Source organism: Berghia stephanieae, chromosome 6, assembly GCF_034508935.2.
Source record: "Berghia stephanieae isolate SIO BIC M18660-M18661 chromosome 6, UCSD_Bste_1.3, whole genome shotgun sequence".
Taxonomy (NCBI): domain Eukaryota; kingdom Metazoa; phylum Mollusca; class Gastropoda; order Nudibranchia; family Aeolidiidae; genus Berghia; species Berghia stephanieae.
The window spans coordinates 19122945-19143630 of record NC_088365.1 but is presented as its reverse complement, the minus strand read 5'-3'; the positions used below and the strand labels follow the sequence as shown (position 1 = coordinate 19143630).

The 20686-nt window shown below is 35.8% G+C and overlaps 2 protein-coding genes across 11 annotated transcripts in view; one reads left to right on the top strand and one right to left on the bottom strand.

The window, feature by feature from the left end:
- The window catches only part of LOC144974618 (DDB1- and CUL4-associated factor 1-like), a 58207-nt gene extending 55855 nt beyond the window's left edge, over window positions 1-2352 (top strand). For all 10 annotated transcript variants that reach the window (XM_078917667.1, XM_078917666.1, XM_078917661.1 and 7 more), the window contains one exon: window positions 298-2352. In XM_078917667.1, the coding sequence (XP_078773793.1) occupies window positions 298-425 (128 nt within the window). In that variant the 3' untranslated portion in view covers window positions 426-2352. The remainder of the gene's footprint in view (window positions 1-297) is intronic.
- A 6324-nt stretch (window positions 2353-8676) lies between these two features.
- Window positions 8677-20118, bottom strand: LOC144974617 (uncharacterized). Its single transcript, XM_078917658.1, has 2 exons — window positions 19834-20118; window positions 8677-18680 (listed from the first exon to the last, which is right to left on the bottom strand). Exons 1-2 carry the CDS (start codon window positions 19946-19948, stop codon window positions 18145-18147), a joined length of 651 nt encoding a protein of 216 aa, XP_078773784.1. The 5' UTR covers window positions 19949-20118; the 3' UTR covers window positions 8677-18144.
- Between the last annotated feature and the right edge of the window lie 568 nt (window positions 20119-20686).

Below are 20686 nucleotides of genomic sequence, written 5' to 3'. Positions count from 1 at the left end.
GACATTTGGAGATCAGGTGCTTAAATAGATGTGACAGACGATTTCATGTCACTCTACGTTTCACTGTAGGCATACAAATTTGAAAGGATCTAAGTCATGCTTTCAGTGACCAATCTAGATCTAATTTTTTAGGACTATTATTATAATAAAATCACTATAATGGATACTGACTTTATAGATTTGGATCTCCTTATTGCCACCATTTTGCACTTCCACAGTATTCTTGAATGATTTGCCACTGACACTTTTTATCAATGCCACAGCCAATTGAATCATTGTTATTCTCTTATACAACAGAAGTCAGCGATAGAAGCGATGCAAGCAACGAGTTAAGTCCTGGGACAAGTGATGATGAATTTGACGACGATGGTGGTGGAGATGAAGATAATGGAGAAATGGATGATATGCTTTTTGAACTGGTGTGATACCGTCTATATATACACTTGTTATTGTTAACATTAACACCATCAACATTGTGATTTGTAAAGTGGTTCAGATACAACCAGGATTATTGTGTTGAAATTCTTACCCCCCCCCCCCCCCCCCCCCACTCCAGGCTGTAGATAGATAGAATCTTTGTCTTTCTAAAGTGTTGATTTTTGAACTGTTTTTTATTTGCATGAATGGTGCTCAATGTCCGACTTCAACTTTATAGCTCAGTACCAAAATTGATGTTTTCACCAAGTGTTGTGTTCCTGTAAATTTTCGTGGTGAAAATTGAGAGATCTGCCGATAAACCAATTATTTTCCCCTCGTCTGCCCAAGTTATGATGACTTTTTTTCTCCACTGGCCTAGGTTTATTTCCTCATTTAAAATGCAATATGTTAACAACCTAATGTCTACCATTAAATTTTGATTGTTTAAATATTGATTTAATTTGGTTTCCAGTGGGATAGATCTTTTTTTAAAATGTGATTTGGCCTGTCAGGAAATATTTGTTATGAGTCTTTAAACATATTTTTAATTGCAACTTTCTACTTTTATTTAAGATCAGTTCTTTTCTATATCGAATTCAGTCAATTTTTTTTCCTTCTGAAATGCTGATTGACATTGTGTTTATATGTGGATGAAAAATTATCAAATTATATTGTATATATGATTTATGATTTCGAATCTGTTTGTCCTCATTATCTTTTAACATCATTTTCCTAATTTTTTATTTCCACCCTGATTTTCCGACATAATTCACAAACAGATTTTAGATAAATCTTTAACAAAGATTTGTCTTTTTCATGAATTTGAAATGTCCCCTTCTGGGTGGTGTCTTTTGACCTCCCACAGTGGGTAGGGGGTCACTTACTGCCTTTCTGTCTTTGTCTTGGAATGAGATTACTTGGTTTTGTCCTGGGCCTGGCTGGGAGGGAAGCAGTCAAATGTATGGTTAGAGTTTTGGGAGCTTTTTTTTTTTTTCGTGTAAATCATCTCTCTGTTATGCACTGTATTATTTTTGTTTTACATATATACATGATTTGTAAACATTTGAGTGTGTTCCTCTTAGTGGGGACCTGTGCTTGTGTCAGGATGAGACATTTAGGTGATTTCACTGATAGTGTGCTCTTGGAGTCTACTTCTGTTCCCTATTTGAAATTATTCCCCATTGTCTTACTTTTTCTTGGGTATTTATTTAATTGTAATTTTAGAATTTTTTGCTATCCCATTTCCTTCCTTTTGTCTTTGTCTTGGAATGGAATTACTGTTCTTCTATCAGCCAAGGACTCCGGCAAAGGCCAGGACAAAACCGAGCGGGGAAACAGTCAAATTTATACTGTTAGTTTTGGGAGATGATATTATTTTCCTTGTAAATCATCTCTCTGTTATGTAGTGTTAGTTATATTAGTGATTTGTAAGCATTTGAGTGTATTATCGTGGTGGGATCCTTTGCTTGTGTCTGGATGAGACTTTTAAGTGGTCTCAAACTAAGTACATTGATGGTATGCTCTTGGAATCTACATCTGTTCCCTATGTAAACTCCTCCCTTTTGTCTTAATTTTTCTTGGGTGCTTTAATTTTAATTGCAATTCTAGAATATTTTTTTTTACTATCCCATTGTCTTCCCTTTTACTGGCGCTGAAATGATCTTAATGTGTCGCAATTGCCATAAAACCCGTAAAATATAATGGTACAAAGTTATGATTGGTATAATATTCCTTAAAAATCCTATTATAACTCTAATGTATCTCTTTTATGTTATTGTGTATTGTTATGTTTAACTCGTTATGTATCATGACTTAAAAGATGTATTCCTGTTTGCCATGCATTTATCGTATGTTAAAAAGTATCTGATAATGTTTTTGTCAAGGTCAGTTTTTATGTTTTGATGCTTATTGATAATAAATTATATTTCAAAATTGTGGACGTTTTCCTTTCTTTCCAATTCCAGCTTGTCTTGAAATGTGTACGTATTCCAATTTTCATTGTTCACTGCGTTCTAAGCATCAAACCGATTGACACATCTCTTTTTATCAAAATTCCCCTCCATGATTATTAATCATTCACAGTTCTGTAGTAACCCTACAATAGGGGTGGGTTTTTGAATCTCCTTTGACTCAAATTAACCTTTTTTTTTTTTTTGGAGGTAACTTTGTTAACCAATATTTCAAAAACGATTTTTAAAACGTTATACATATCATATATGTGCTAAGATTAGGTCGTGGTTCCCATTGATTACCATGCCTTGAAAGGAAGGATTACAAAGCAACTCCCATTTGCAAGCAATTGATATTATCAGTTTAAAAATCCTTTAAACCAATTTTGTTTTTGTTGTTTGTTTTTAAGGGTTTTACGGCGCTAGCAACACATTTAGGTTATATCAGGGCCAGTAAAGAGGAAGAAAATGGGATAGTAAAAAGTTCTAGAATTACAATTAAAGCACCCAAGAAAAAGTAAGACACGGGAACTGGGAACAAATAGGGATCAGATATAGATTCCAAGAGCATACCATCAATGTACTTAGGTTGAGATCACCTACAAGTCTCATCCAGACACAAGCACAAAATCCAACAAAGAGGAATACACTCAAATGCTTACATTATACTTTCAAAATAACAAATATAATATTACATAACCGAGAGATGATTCACAAGGAAAAAAATATCATCTCCCAAAAAAATAACTATGCATTTGACTGTTTCCCTCCCGGCTAGGACTTCAGCCAGGGCCAGGACAAAACCAAGTAATCTCATTCCAAGACAAAGACTGAAAACATGTTGGAAAACAGATATAAAGGGATAGAAGACACAGTATGTACTCCCCTGCCCACTATGAGAGGTCAGGAACCCCACCCAGTAAACCAATTTTAAGAGACTTGGAGTGAAAAAAAGGAATGTCAAAAATGGCTTAATTTGTCACTATAATAAACACTTAGATCAATTGGGGAAGCATTTCCAAGAAAAGGAAGTCGCAATCCTGGGTTGAACTGAGATTTCTGATTTCTGACCCTTCTATTCACCTCGCCGTGATCGGAAATTGGGTTTGTTAGATCTGGTGTAAAGTACTGCGAGAAACCAATACTGTCCATCCATACAATAAACTGGGTTTTTTTCGAGTCCATTGGCTTTAAGTAGGCTCCAAAGAAGTTTTATTTTCTTACTACTAAAAGGTACACCCAAGTGACTATCTCATTCCCAGCAAAAGACTTAAGACAGGACCCAGGCAAAACCAACTGGCCTTGTCCCACGACAGAAATCTATGGAACTCTTACATTGTACAAAATCCAATACATGTGCTGATTTGATTTACAAGAGGAGTCCCCACGATAACAGCAACACTGAAACATGTAGGGTGAGACATACTGCCTGTAAGAAGATGCTTTTTTGCATACGTACTAATTTTCAAACAGGGGCAAAGCTGCTATTGTCTAGATACTCATTTTACACCAAGAGTGGGAAAATGTAAATATAAAGAACCTTTTTCCGAGGACAATCAATGTTACCCACAATGGGATTCAAATCTTTAACCTTCTGTCTGTACCACACATTCAGACAAGGTGCTGAAACATGCACTGACTGGGTGGGGTTCCTGATCTCCCATAGTGGGCAGGGAGGTACATACTGTGTCTTCTATCTCCCTATGTCTGTTTTCCAACACGCTTTCTGTCTTTATCTTGGAATGAGTTTACTTCGTTTTGTCCTGGCCCTGGCTGGGAGGGAAACGGTCAAATGTATAGTTAGTTTTGGGAGATGATATTTTTTCCCCTTGTAAATTATCTCTCTGTTATGCACTGTATCATGTTTTGTTTGTGTATTATATATGATTTGTAAACATTTGAGTGTATTCCTCTTAGTGGGGACCTGTGCTTGTGTCTATATGAGACTTTTAGTGATCTCAAAATAAGTACACTGATAGTGTGCTCTAGGAATATACATATGTTCCCTATTTGAACCAATTTCCCTTTGTCTGCCTTATTCCTGGATGCTTTAATTATAATTCTAGAACTTTTTACTATCCGATTTTTTCTTTTTACTGGTGCTGATATGACCTTAATGTGTTGCAAGTGCCGTAAAACCCTTAAAAACAAAACAAAGATGCACTGAGTGAGTGACCCTTCCCAGCCCAAAAAAGGAATCTGAGGACTTCCACCACCCACCATCACCTGAATCAGTGACCATTCCAAGTCCAAGCATGAACTAACGACTTGCTCCAATCAGTCACAGGCTGCTCTCAACTAATGACATAATATCTGTCGACAAGTCCTGTTTGTTTTTGTTTTTAAGGGTTTTACGGCGCTTGCGACACAATTAGCTCATATCAGTGCTAGTAAAAAGAAGAAAACGGAATAGTCAAAATATTTTAGATTTACAATCAAGCTCCCAAGAAAAAAGTAAGACAAAGTGGAATTGGTTCAAATAGGGAACAGAGGTAGATTCCAAGAGCATACCATCAATGTACTTAGTTTGAGATCACCTTAAAGTCTCATCCAGGCACCAGCACAGATCCCACTAAGAGGATCACAGTCAAATGTTTACAGCATACATAACAGAGAGATGATTTAAAAGGGGAAAAAAATATCTCCCAAAACGATAACTATACATTTGACTGCTTCCCTCCCAGTCAAGGACTCCAGCCAGGGCTGGGACAAAACTAATCCCATTCCTAGACACTGGGAGGGGTTCCTGACCTCCCATAGTGGGCAGGGAGGTACATACTGTGTCTTCTACCCCTCTATATTTGTTTTCCAACTTGCTTTCTCTCTTTGTCTTGGAATGAGATTACTTGGTTTTGTCCGGGCCCTTGCCGGATACCCTAGCTGGGAGGGAAACGGTCAAATGTATAGTTAGTTTTGGGAGATGATATATTTGTCCTTGTAAATCATCTCTGTTATGCACTGTATTATGTTTTTGTTTACGTATTATATATGATTTGTGAACATTTGAGTGTATTCCTCTTAGTAGGGAGCCTGTGCTTGTGTCTGGATGAGACTTTTAGGTGATCTCAAACTAAGTACTTTGATAGTGTGCTCTTGGAATCTACATCTGTTTCCTAGTTGCACCAATTCCCCTTTGTCCTACCTTTTCTTGGGTGCTTAAATTATAATTCTAAATCTTTTTACTATCCCATTTTCTTCCTTTTTACTGGCGCTGATATGACCTTAATGTGTTGCAAGCGCTGTAAAACCCTTTAAAACAAAAACAAACCATTCCTAGACAAAGACGTAGAGCAACGCGGGAAAACAGATATAAGTGGATAGAAGACACAGTGTGACCTCCTGCCCACCATGGGAGGTCAAAGGATCCCGCCCAGTCACCAAGTCATGATCACACTTCACTTACTACATAAATTGCTTGTTGTAAACTTTAACCTCACGAGATACTCCACAAAATTCCACAATAAGAAGCAACCAACAAAAAGCTCAAACTAAAATGTTATTGTTATCGATGCCTTGAAGAATACATACAAATTTGGGATTAGTCTGAAAATGGATAATTCTTCCTCCTTTTATTACTTGTTATGAAAAATACCATTCACACAGTGTTTCCCTGTTGTTACGAGAAAATATCAAAAGTAAAAGTGAATTTCAAATAAAATCAAAACAAAACAAACCAAACGGTGTTGTAGCCCTTGGTCTTCTATAGGAAACGAGACAAAACAAAAAACGATGTTGGAAAAAAAAATCTCATTTATAATTTGTAGATAGAAAGAACAGAAGTGAGCAGTTTACTCAATGACAGGACCTAATGGAAGATTTCCTTCTCAGACAGATCACTCGGGCTCCACTTAGTTTTAAGCACGATAAATAAACATCAATCCCCATTAACTCACTCAATCCTAGAGTTTTGCTACTTTTCAAAATTGGAAAAAAAATGTATTAAAAATGAGCATGTACATAGATAGTTTTATTCAACCACCATTTACATGCAAAAACTAAAATCATTTAGCTTTGATACTACGCCTATAATTTGTTTCATAAAAATGTAATAAATAGTATTGGGGTAAAAGAAACCCGGGTAAACTACGGTTATAGTCGGTGTTAGGGTTGAGTGAGTTAACTCAGTTGCTGTTGACTCTTATGTTAGTTACAAGTCAACCTCGGACTGTTTATCATTTTCAATTTTGTAAATTAGTTCCTTTTGGATCCATCTGAAACTAAAATAGTTTCCGCTAAAGTTATCCAGTATTCTTTTCACCACCATACTGACTTTACGCGCTCAAACCAAATACTTTTTACATTAAATCTTTGGACCACAAATCCAAAGCAAACATTAAAAAATGAACATAAATTTAAGGCTGAAGATAATAAATTGAGGAATTCATATTTTGACAAATTTATTTGAATAATAAAATGGTAATTCATCATTATAATACAAGCAATGAATACTTTGCTTTTGATATACACGATGTAAAAATACATTTGGCTAAATAAGATTCATATTGTATTGACAATAATCATCTCACAAATCAAATTCAGATCAATTCGTCCATTGTCACTTCATCAATAAAGAAAGATAATTCACAGCCATGGATATCAGACTTGCCAACCAATAATTAAAGTGTGATTATTTTTTTCATATATTTTTTAAAACGATCAAGATCATTTTTGTAAAAACAATTTTTTCCCATATTTTAAGGATAAATTTAATCTCGAGGAAACAGGATGAAGAAGTTAACTTACAAATAACGTTTTAAACATCCATGCTCGGTGGTGGACCACGATCGTGTTATCTCCGGGCAGGATGGCTTGAGTATTCTATTAAGGCTAGGGCTATTGGTCAGTACTGACCCCCAGACGCTAGTGCCTGCGTGTCAGTGCTGACGAACAGGCGCCAGCGCCTGGGGGTCAGCACTGTCCAATAACCTGCTGCTCCACTCACTTTTCTGAATTAAAAATTCACCCCATACACCGGAGCATACTCAATGTCTCAATCGTTTCTATGTTATATGTTTGTGTTGAGAATATTGGCTATTAGGCTTAACTGCTGGTCAAAATTATTCGCGATGGTGGTGTACGAACGAATCGGCGGTCTCAAGAAGTGGGTGAGAGAGGGATCTAGTAATGACTTTGAGTTTGAAACGAATATTTTGTGTTCGTGGATAGCTCACACGGTAGAGCCACGCTCTCACCTGCCAGGCGGAGTTGTCGTACCAATAAGGTCGCAGGTTCAAACCCCACCACGCCGCGAAAAAAATTTTTATTCTCTATTGTCTTCTGGCACTTTTCTATTCACTTCATATCTTGTTGTTACCAACATAAGTGCCTGCTCCACTCACTTTTCTGAATTAAAAATTCACCCCATACACCGGAGCATACTCAATGTCTCAATCGTTTCTATGTTATATGTTTGTGTTGAGAATATTGGCTATTAGGCTTAACTGCTGGTCAAAATTATTCGCGATGGTGGTGTACGAACGAATCGGCGGTCTCAAGAAGTGGGTGAGAGAGGGATCTAGTAATGACTTTGAGTTTGAAACGAATATTTTGTGTTCGTGGATAGCTCACACGGTAGAGCCACGCTCTCACCTGCCAGGCGGAGTTGTCGTACCAATAAGGTCGCAGGTTCAAACCCCACCACCGCCGCGAAAAAAATTTTTATTCTCTATTGTCTTCTGGCACTTTTCTATTCACTTCATATCTTGTTGTTACCAATAACCTGGCGTTATTGGTCAGTATTGAACAACAGGTGCCGCCGCCCACAGACAGCCTCTCTTCGGTCTGTGCCACCGCCCGCCATTAATCAGCACTGACGAACATCGGGCCTGTTCGTCAGTGCAGACAAAGACCTCTTCGCACTTATTCGTCACTTCCTAAAGAAAAAAAAAAAAACAATTAAAATCCCAGGCTTTCAAGGCCAATTATCCGATGACACTAAGCAACACTTGGTCACTTAGATAAATTTGATGTCTAACGCGTTAGATCGTGGCCTTCGTAAAGTTATGGCCTGATACTTACCAAAAAATGACGTCAAACTGCCAGTCTTTTGCCATAAAAGAAAACAAATCGTGAGTCGTATTCAGTAGTTCAACCAACGAAATAACTTGTTTCCATGAGCTCTACTAACAACTCACGAACCGGTGCAAAAACCAAATAATGACGTCAAACTGCCGGTCCTTTTGGATTTCAGTATCAGGCTATAACATAACGATGGCTACGGTTAGATGCCGTTGGGGCAACGGTATGACTGTCGTTGTTTCAAGCCACCATACGATTCTTTTTTATTTTATGTTGTCTTTGTGTGTATGTGTTTTTGTTTTTCTTTTTTTTTCGTATATTTTCGTTATTGCTTAAATTAAAGAAAAATAGAGGAAACGTGTTATAATATAATATTTCTTGTTACGATTCTTTTATAATACATTGTCCATTCTATTGATGAGGTTTTTAAAAAAATGTATTTGTTTTGTTTTTGTTTTTTGTCATGCTCAGCGCTACGGTCTTTGCTTCGTACCCGAAAGGTACCGAGTTCGATCACCCGCCGCTGCGCTGTGTGGCCTTGAGCAAGTCACCTCGCCCTAGCTCGACTTGCGGCGCTGTACTGCGGATGATGCCTAGGCGCTTCATATTCGTATTAGGATTGATTGAATTAATGCGATGGCGTTTCCACGTCTTCATATATTTCATCTCTGCCACTTTATCATTCATCGCTTAAAGGTAATCGCAGTCCTACCGTCAGACTATATTGATGGTGTGCGTCGAGGTAAAGTGCTCACAACATCCGCAAGCCGTACCAACACACAAAACCATGTGTTATAGTCTGATTGAGATTGAGAAAATTTTGTGAGTAGTACCCAATAACAAAGAGTGGCGTCAATTTCGTTCCATCAATAAGTTAATTAAGGCTACGCGTTGATTTGATTGATTGAAAACAAAAACAGCATCCATTGTAGCATGACCATTTCACAATCATTGTGTCCCCTCATAAACACTAGATTTATATATGCCTTTTGCTGGCATCAATTAAAGCCTTCAAGGAGGCAAATTTGTTGCCGACAGCGAGTTCCATAATTTGTAGCTTTCTCCTGTCTCAGTGAGATTCGAGATGCGAGCAAGCCGAATTTCAAATGACGGAATGAAAGAGTTTCACTTTCAGTTCTGGCGTCACGCATCAGTGAGCATGCGCGTTGGAGGAACCGAAATATAAGGTTGCCAGTTTGACGTTTCAACATCAAATTTGGTATTTTTCTCAGGATTGAACAATATCATTTGTTTAATTAATTGATAAATTTATTAAACACATCTCACGTAAACCGATAAAAAAAGGTGAAACCAAGGGACTTCCTTGCGACTAGTATGGGACAGGAAATGCGGATTTATTTGTCGTAGAACAAGTTATTTCAAAAAATGGCATTTTTCCATAATTTTGGCACCGTCAGTACAGGCGCCAGAACTGACCAATAGATACGTACCAGTACCTATTAGTCAGTGCTGACCCCCAGACGCTGGTGCCTGTTCGTCAGTACTGACCCCCAGATGCTAGCGTCTGGGGGTCAGTACTGACGAATAGTCACTCCGTTCTATTAATAACTCGTGACCTGTTTTTCTATAACTAAAACACATCATTCTCGTAACATTCTACACATCCTATATTGTTCTATTTTTGTTTTTAAGGCTTGCAACACTTTTAGGCCATTTCAGTGCCAGTAAAAAGGAAGAATATGGGATAGTCTAAAAATCAGTGCTGATGGTGACAAAAATGGAAAGAGGAGGAAAATTATGAATGGTTTTCTTTACGCCACATTTTTGCTTCACCAACCCCCCCACTTTTAGAGCCATTGAGATGATTAACTACTCTAGCTATCTTCTGGATAGTTGGGGAAACTGCACCAGTTTGTTCCACTACACGTCAAATCTCTCAAAGCCAGAAAATTTGATTGAGGATAATGTTATTTTTAAAAAGGAGGAAATTCCTCTTCTGACACAAAAATCGCGGATCCGAGGAAAACCACCAGCACTGAAAAATTCTAGGATTACAGCCAAAGGCACCCAACAAAAAGTAAGACAGGAAACTGTTGCAAGTTGGGAACAGAAGTAAATTCCAAGAGCAAACTGTCACTGCTCCTAGTTTGAGATCATTGAAAAGCCCCATCCAGACAAAAACTAGATCACACTAAGAGAAATACATTCAAATGCTTAAAAATTTATCCCCCCCCCCCCCCACAAAAAACAAAAAACAAAAAAACAAGCCCCATAACAGTTTAGATGATTTAAAAGAAAAAAAATAGCATCCCCCAATGGTGTCGCTTTTATCGGATTTCATTTCAATTTCCCACATTTAAAGAAATAAACCAAACATGGAAAATGAAAATGGAAGGCAAGTCTGAATTAATAAATACAAATTAATTGAGGAATGAAACAGCATCATTTGGGATACGAATATACATACATTATTTCATGGGTATGGTAATTAAATATTAATCAATAAAGCTTGCAATTGCAATATGTGATAAATATAAATAAGTCAAGTACAGTCAACATGAAAAAGGAAGGGAGTTCTTGAATCGATTGGATTAAAATCAAAAAGACAAAAAAGAAAAAAAAAAGAGAAGAAAACGGTTCATATTATGGCTATGACAAGTGACAGAAAAACATCGCTTGAGAAAAAATATACATACATGAAAGAAAAGAAAAAGAGGAAGAGAGAGAGAGAGAAAAGGACATGTTGGACAGATAATATCAACGAAATTACTGGGAACAGATTGACAAAACATAACGGCTTAATTTACGGGACCAGTAGATACTTTGAAGAGAGAGAGAGAGAGAGAGAGAGAGAGAGAGAGAGAGAGAGAGAGAGAGAGAGAGAGAGAGAGAGAGAGAGGGGGGGGCGGGGTGACTATTCCTCATTAAAAGCATGAGTGACTTATTTGTATTTGTAAAAATATGTGATCAGTTCAGGTCAAGGAGCTCTTACACACTGTCTGTTCACCTTGGTTCAGGTGAAGCAAAAACATGATAAAGAAATTACACACACGATTACAATACAATATAAATATTTATATTTACAAGTTAGCTCAAAGTCAAAGCTTCATGCTTATTCTGTTTGGGATTTTAAACTCTTGTTTCCATGATTAAAATAAATGGAAAAAGTATTTATGTATAAATTTTGATCGATTTGCAATTTGCATCATAGGGAGAGAAAATCATTACAGCAGAATTCTATACAACAAGGTTGTTGGGACTAAGAGGAAAATCGTGACAGCAGAATTCTATACAAGGCTGTTAGGACTAAGGGGAAAATCATGACAGCAGATTTCTATACAACAAAGCTGTTGGGACTAAGAGGAAAATTATGACAGCAGAATTCTATACAACAAAGCTGTTGGGACTAAGGGAGAAAATCATGACAGCAGATTTCTATACAACAAAGCTGTTGGGACTAAGGGGGAAACGATGACAGCAGAATTCTATACAAGATTGTTGGGACTAAGAGGAAAATCATGACAGCAGAATTCTATACAACAAGGCTGTAGGGACTAAGGGGAAAATCATGACAGCAGAATTCTACACAGCAAGGCTGTAGGGACTAAGGGGAAAATCATGACAGCAGAATTCTATACAACAAGGCTGTTGGGACCAAGGGGAAAATCATGACAGCAGAATTCTATACAACAAGGCTGTTGGGACCAAGGGGAAAATCATGACAGCAGAATTCTATACAACAAGGCTGTTGGGACTAAGGGAGAAAATCATGACAGCAGATTTCTATACAACAAAGCTGTTGGGACTAAGGGGGAAACGATGACAGCAGAATTCTATACAAGATTGTTGGGACTAAGAGGAAAATCATGACAGCAGAATTCTATACAACAAGGCTGTAGGGACTAAGGGGAAAATCATGACAGCAGAATTCTACACAGCAAGGCTGTAGGGACTAAGGGGAAAATCATGACAGCAGAATTCTATACAACAAGGCTGTTGGGACCAAGGGGAAAATCATGACAGCAGAATTCTATACAACAAGGCTGTTGGGACCAAGGGGAAAATCATGACAGCAGAATTCTATACAACAAGGCTGTTGGGACAAAGGGGAAAATCATGACAGCAGAATTCTATACAACAAGGCTGTTGGAACTAAGGGGAAAATCATGACAGCAGAATTCTATACAACAAGGCTGTTGGGACTAAGGGGAAAATCATGACAGCAGAATTCTATACAACAAGGCTGTTGGGACAAAGGGGAAAATCATGACAGCAGAATTCTATACAAGGCTGTTGGAACTAAGGGGAAAATCATGACAGCAGAATTCTATACAACAAGGCTGTTGGGACTAAGGGGAAAATCTCCCGATACCCCGAGTCACATTGAAATTGAATACATTGCCACTAATTGCCTTGGTCGATAAAATAAATTGAAATTAAAAGAAAAAGACAAACCCCAAAAGAAATCACCATCGTCCCCCCAAAAAAAAGGTTTCTATTTCCTTGTTGAACTAGAAAAAAAAATCAACTTGTTGAATTTGAGATCCGCTGTTCAAAGACAATACACAGAGTAAAAAAAAGAAACAAAGCAAAACAAAAACATAAAATTTTACAATACGATACATAACAACTGTACAAGGATGTCACTTTTCAATGATTTGGCACATAGTTTAAAATTGTTTAAATGGAACAAGAAAGCGGTTAGGACTTTGGGGAATGAGAGAAGGGTTGAGGTGGTGGTGGAAAGTAGCTACTATTTGTACATTTTGTTTATTTGTATTTAAAAGTTTTATGACATTTGTGACACTTTTAGGTCATTTCAGCCCCCCCCCCCCCCCCCAAAAAAAAAAAACAGTAAAAGGAAACAGGATAAAATTGTCACAAGATAGGTCAATTGTAGGTTCAAAAACAATAATTTATCATTGTAGCTGATCTCGATCCACAAAATGTTCCACACTGATGTCATGACCTCTCTGAAACACTCAAATAGTTACATAAAAAGGATCACATAATATTGTTATAAAAACCCAAACACTTACGGTTACATAACTAATATAAAATACAGAGAAATATACTTATATATTATCTCTCACAATTAAACGTAAACCCATCTGATCTTTCCTCTAAGCCAACAATTCCAAACAGTTCAAACAGACCTAATTCTTTCATTCCAGAATAGAGATACAAAAGGCACACGGAAAGAACAAGGGATATTGGTGAAATGTAGGGATAGCAATGCTGTAGCCAATGAGAAATCCACCGGCCAAAAGGCGGCCAAAGTTCCCTTGCCATAAAAGGTATTTATTCCACCTACTGCTTCTTACATTTTATAACAGAATAGTACTTGGTACGAATATGTGGAACTATTTATATGTTCCTAGCCATATGCCATTTCGTGACTAATTCAAATTCAAACACAATAATCAAAATATTATTTACACATTCTAAGTATAAGGGGTTTTATTTTGTAATATGACAATATTATGCTGCATATAATATTGAATTGAGGACACGTAAAAGTAATTCTTTTATCATAAATAATATTTATAATATGGACACTTATCTGCACATACATACTGCAAGTCTGATTACTGAATGAAAACTATAAATCATTCACCAATTTTCAATTTCAATTTCAAATATTTATTTATTGTCAGCATTAAAAAAACCCAAACCGTTTCACAAATAATTTAGTCAGGCTAATAGAAGCCTTTGACCGACATAAAGACCTACCATAGTTGAATGGAAAACACTATGTTGATCATGTAGGCATTTTTCATTTAAAACAAGACAACTCAAGATGTCAGACGTGTAACTTTACATCTGTGGATGTTAAAAAAATGAAATTTTCGCTATATTCATACATACTAATTATCATTGGTTTAAATCAAATTAAAAATCATCAAAACGTGTTCGAGATGTAGGAATTAAAAGACTTACTTTTAGTTTGAAGAAATCTGGAAGACAATAAGAGCTCCATTAATGGACAGCTAACTCAAAGTGTGGTATAAACCAAGCTAAGATTTATATTATCAAAGTTGAATAAAAGTTTCTTTGCATAATTTTGAAAGCAACTGTAATCTTGTAAACAATTACACTAGGATAAATTATTCAAACATCTAACAACAATAAAAAAAAAAGATAAGAAAAAAGTCCTTCAGAACCATTCGGCCAATGGAGCCGGGGTTTATCCTGGTCTCTATAGATAGTATGCACGGCTAAGAAGCTCATAACATTGCCATCTGGAAGTATAACAGACCAACACACAAAACTGTGTGTATCCATGAACGTTTATAGTCAGGTTAATACAGTTCAGTGAGCATTACTCATAAACGCGGATGGCAAAAAACAATAACAAAGACCTGCGTGACGTCATCTTCGAACTATCTATAGTGTGAAATGGACAAAAGCAATTGCTTGCTACCCTTTTAGATAGGACACTAGTCTATCGCAAAATACTTTCTATCATATCAAACAGATCCAGCTACCCAAACACTGCTGGGTAGACAGGGGGGGTCAGGAAAAATCTCGACTGCACCTGGGATCGATCTTGGTCCCTTTGTGTGTGAAGTGAGTGCTCTACCAACTGAATTATTCGGACCGCCGACAACAATCAAACATTTCATTAAAATATAGAAGGGAATGAAAAAAAAACAAACAAAAAAACAAAACAAAAACCCAACAAACCATTTCAAGTTAATTATAAGCATAAAAATAATAAAGAATGAAAGTATACGACTCATCATTATCATTTTGGAGTAATCGAAAATATAATTGGAAAAAAAAGATATCATAAAAGAATCACAACATAAATGAAAAATTGAGCACTTTACTCATGGTGGAAAAGTTCATCTGTATGAGTTACAAATGAATAGGCCTAAATAGTAATTTATGATTTATCAATAACATACTTATCAATTTTTTAAACGAAAAGAACTCCCAGAATTCCTACTCCTTATGAAATGTCACCATCGTCAGCATCGGATATGGCCCCTTAGCCTCTATAACAAGTTGTATTCTATTTCTCATAAAAATAGATGCAACTTTTGACAAACTCTTTAATAATAATAATAATAATAATAATAATAATAATAATAATAATATAAAATCATCTTAAATTTAATTAATAGATCAATGGTTTGATAGATTGAATTTAATAAAATCGTGAAAAAAGAAACCCAAAAAAAACCCAAAAGACACTTGACCTTTGGCAACAATTACAGCTCATATAATTCACATATCATGAATCAACATAAAATGTGAATTATTAGAGGAACACAATTTTGAGGCTTCCCATTTGCCATCCAATTTTCAATTTTAAATAAAAAGTTAAAAGAGTCCCAACAAATGTGATTCATCCATATTTATCGCCAAATGTATTACTACTCAACATGACCTAAAATAACAAAAAAAAAACAACAAAAAACCAGATCTCAATTAATACAACCATATTTGACTATAACACTTCAAATCCATAACTGAATTCCTTCAAAGGAAGGGCATAAAACTGCAGACAGGAATTATGAGACAAACAAAAGAGAAAGAAAATATTTAAATACTGCTACAGATTATCTCATCATAAAAATTAAGCACAAATGTAAAGATCTTAAAATAATATACATTTCAAATACAATTTAGTTTCATCTTATGAGTTTGCGGTGATTGCAACACTTAAGTACGTAGTACATTTCAGTGCCCAATTTCAGAGGTCATTTGAGTGTTTGGTTTCAAGTATAAACCATTCTTCAGAAAAAAAAACAAAATAAAAAAAAAAACAAAAAAAAAAAACAACAACAACAAAAAAACAAAGACAAATGAACCTGAAAAATTAAGCTGTACAATATTTGGATGAGAGAATTTGTCTTTTTTATTTTTTTTCTCATCTCATCAAAACTTCATAGTATAGTGTAGTATTTTGCTTTATATATTATTTGTTATTTCTTCAATTTACGAATCAATTGCTGTTTCATCTTGGTACCATTTATAAATTTCAGCCATTTAATGCTTATGCTTTACAAATCATCCTACCATCAAAGGGTAAATTTGCTTCTGTAGATTTGGAATATTTTGGGTATTTTCAACTTCGTTGCAATTATTTTCCTTGTCAAAAGCCTTACATAATATACAGCGTGTCCATAAAGTCTTTCCATGATTTCAACGACTTATAATTCTAAAACCATTCTAAATATTTGCACCTGGTTTTCACCATTTTCTAAGGAAAAGTCATACACTTATGCCCATCGGTCATCACCAAATTTAGCAAAATGATATTGAAATTAAAAGATCTCGTTTTTCTTTCCTTGTATTTCGGAATCACAACAGTGCGCCAACATTCTCTTTGTGAATGTGATTGCATGAAACAAAATTGACAAAAGTTGCTCCACAACATTTCATAGCCCAGTTTGGCAGACCATTACTGGACATGAAAACATTTGTAAAAAACAAACAAACACAGATTCTAACATTGTTGGGACACAAATTGAATGTTTGATGTTGGCATATGCAAAGAAGAGTTATACGCCCATCTTTCTTCACCATGAAAATGATTACTGTAAATATGTCTAATTAGAAACGATAGAACTTTATGCTGCTTCCCATCTTCGTGAATATCAGACATAGATATTTAAGATAGACTGTGTTTCTCCGCATTGCAGACAGGCCGTTTATGAATTTCTAAACAACATGTTTCCAGACAGATGGATTGGATTAGATGAACTCGATTGCCTGGCCACCTGGGTCACTGGGTTTTCACCGTCTGACTTTTTCCTTTGAGACATTGTTCAGCTCCTATACTAGATGTTGGCACGTTTACCATGAAATAACAGAGCTGTTATTGCATCTATCACGCCACAAAAGTTACAAAACACATGGAAAGAACTAAAAAATGGGTAGAATTTGCTTGTCTGTAGCCATGGCAACCATATTGAGGCACACTGATTAAAACATAATGATAAACTAAATGTGAAGCATTTATGCATTCATAGGTACCTACATGTTTAAAGTATATAGGCTGTAACAATTTTCTGATAAAGATTTTATTAAACATGGAAAGACTTTATAGACACACTGTGCTATCAAAGCAAATGACAGTCACAAAAATAAATATACTCCAACCAGTCCACAGAAAATCTTTTCTGAGAGGCAAAATTTTCTCATTTGACGGTAGGCATGATGTGATCAGTGACAAGAGCATTGGCCAAAAATCATGACTCCATCAATACCCTCAGAAAGACAATAGATATCATTTAAATAATTTATAAAAAAAACAACTTTTGATACATAAAAAGCAAATACAATACCAAACAACCTTTCAATCATTTTATCTAATATCAATAATATTGATAATATATTCTTCTAAATCAGATACAATTATAATATTATCTTATATAATAAAGTAAAAGTTTACAAGTTAGATACAATTACAATATTATCTCATATAATAAAGTAAAAGTTTATCAGCTAAATGTTATGAGTATCACAGCTGAAGAAAAAACCAACTCACTTGTTAACAAAAATGTATTTAAAATAAGAAGAAACAACTGCATAACATATTAAACATTTTGGTAGAAATTTTAGGAATTTCACACACAATATTTTTGAGCCACACGAGGAAATGCTGGAAAATGTGGAACACATAAAAATAAAGCTCAGTAAACAAACTAAAAATAATTTTAACAAATTTTTGTTTTCAACCATTATGAAAAAAATAATTTAAATTGACAATATACATTTACAGTAACAACACGTTTGTGCTGCTAAAAAAAAAAATTCTTCAACCATCACAACTCCACTAGTCTAATCATCTGTTTCCTCTCAAACTGGCATGTCGCAATGACTCGTTGTAAGATGGAGGTGGTGGTTGGTCCTGCTCAAGAGCTGGGTTGTAGTGCCTTGGCCCTCCCTCTCCTCCTGGAGCCGAGGCAGAAGCAGTACTAAAATTCTGATAGCCCATCAGTGGAGTACTAGTAGTAGTAGTGCCTCCATCACCACTACTTTGTCCTCCTGTGTTGTATCCAGCAAAACCACCACTCTCGGGAATATTTGTTGGAATCATGGAGTACGGAAGACCCTGGCCACTATTAGGATCAACAGTTTCTCCAAAAGTGATGCCACCCCCTGACGTCTGATTTGATGTGTAGCCTGCAGCTCCACCCCATTTACGGCCACTTCCACTGGTTGCTGGATGGAATTCAGAGCTCACTTCAGAATTGTAGCAGTCACCACATTTGAAAATGACGACAACAAGAACTATTAGAAAGACTAAAGCAGGCACACACACTGCTATGATTGTTTGTGTTGAGGAAAATATCGAGGCTGCATTGTCCACATTCAAATCTGTTTTTAAAAAAAGAAACCGGAAGTTTGTTATTTCATAGTTAAAGTGGTATCAAATAAGCCTTTATATATTTTTTTCTTTTTTTAGTCTTCAAATAGCCACACAGCCAGGCTGTGGCAAGAGATAATAATAATAATAATAATAATAATAATAATAATAATAATAATAATAATAATAATAATAATAATAATAATAAATGGCATTTATATAGCGCTTTACCCTGTTGTCACACCCTCTAAGCGCTTTACAGTGATATAGAACAAAACAATTTACGGTAAGACAAGTGTTGATTGAAAATTGATACAAATTCAATTTAACAACAACAAAATACGATAATTGTATTGCATCTCATGACGTAAAAAGATAAAACTTTAAGTGAGATCTGAAAGTTGTCAACGAATCTAAGCATCTCACGTGTGATGGGAGAGAATTCCAACAATGGGGGGTCGAAAATTGAAAAGATTGCACACCTATTTTACGCAATGTCTTAGGTTTGATAAGGATTGATTGGTCATTGCTTGACCTCATTTCTATAAAAGGGACTGTTGGTGCTCAAGGATTTGTAGACAACAGGACAAATCTTATAGGCAACTCTTTTTTCCACAGGAAGCCAATGTAACTCACGGAGAAGGAGAGTTGCTGATGGGTATTTTTGGTTATTGCGTACAATGAGTCTGGCTGCGTTATATATGAGTCACATTTACTCACTTTATCTTTCTCTGACAATCTAATACATAGAACATATTCGTGTTTACTTGAAGAAGGCCAAAGGCTGAAACGTCGATTGTTTTGTGTTGCTCCCTTATATATGAGTGTGAGTCACATTTACTCACTCACTGTATCTTTCTCTCCGTGGTGTTTGTTGGCTTACAATGACTATACAAATGTCAATAAAATATTATTAATAAAGGAAGAAATGGAATATTAAATTCAAAGGAAGCTGTCATCACCGAGGCACAAATATTGAGGGTAAGACTGGAAATGTAGTTCTTCAGAACAATGATTTGATCAGCTGAAATCTGTGTAAATAAAGATCGTCATTGAGGGTGTTTCTTCTTTGAAAACAACTGTAAAATAATTTGAAGCAGGGATGAACAGATGACAAAAAAAAAATAATTTAATTTTCTAATTTTACCTCGCTCGTGTTCTTACCAGGTTCTAGTATTTGCCGACCTTCTGTGATGTCAAGTGACAGTAGTAAAGTAAGAAATAAAATAAGGCACCTAGACAACAACGTTTGCATACTCCTTTTCCAGGAAATCGTCATTTTGTGGTCAATTGAACACAAACTCAATAAAGATGCTGCTAAGTGCCCCTGATCTAAATGACATTCGTCTAAGTCTAAACTAAGCAGTCTTATAATTTGCTATTAATAGTATAGGTATGCATTGCAAAATGAACTGACTTAAATGGTAAACAAAAGCAATTTCGCAAGTTTGTTTTCGGAAATTCCCAAACCCATTCACCAATATTGCCAGGTGCCTTTGCAAAAATTCCGCAAACTTTATTCCAGAAATCCGCCAACTTTATCCTACTTCACCTGCGACATTTGCCTAAAATCCTCCAAAAAATCCACCATTTGATTTAAAACGCTTATCATCAACAATGGTGTATTGTCCCAGAATAAAAATTATGTTACCAAACGCTACTCACCTATTTACAAAACTGTTTCCTTTTTTAAGGCATGAAGATTCAGAGTTTCGATATTGTTTGAGCCAGAGTTAGAATGACGGATATTGTTTTCACATTCGGTTAATCTGCTTTGGGTTGTGTAATAGAGATCTAGGCCAACAGTACACTCACAATAGGTGGTCCTAAAAGTCACTTTAGGGAAGAAATAATTAGACTTGATTGCTATAATTTTACTTTTTTAAAGGTTATACAAATAATCAAAAATCCGCCATCCGCCAGGCCATTTTCCCCCGCCACGCAATGATAAAAATCCACCAATTTGGCGGAAAATCCGCCAATTTGGCAATACTGAACATACAAACAGAAACAAGGA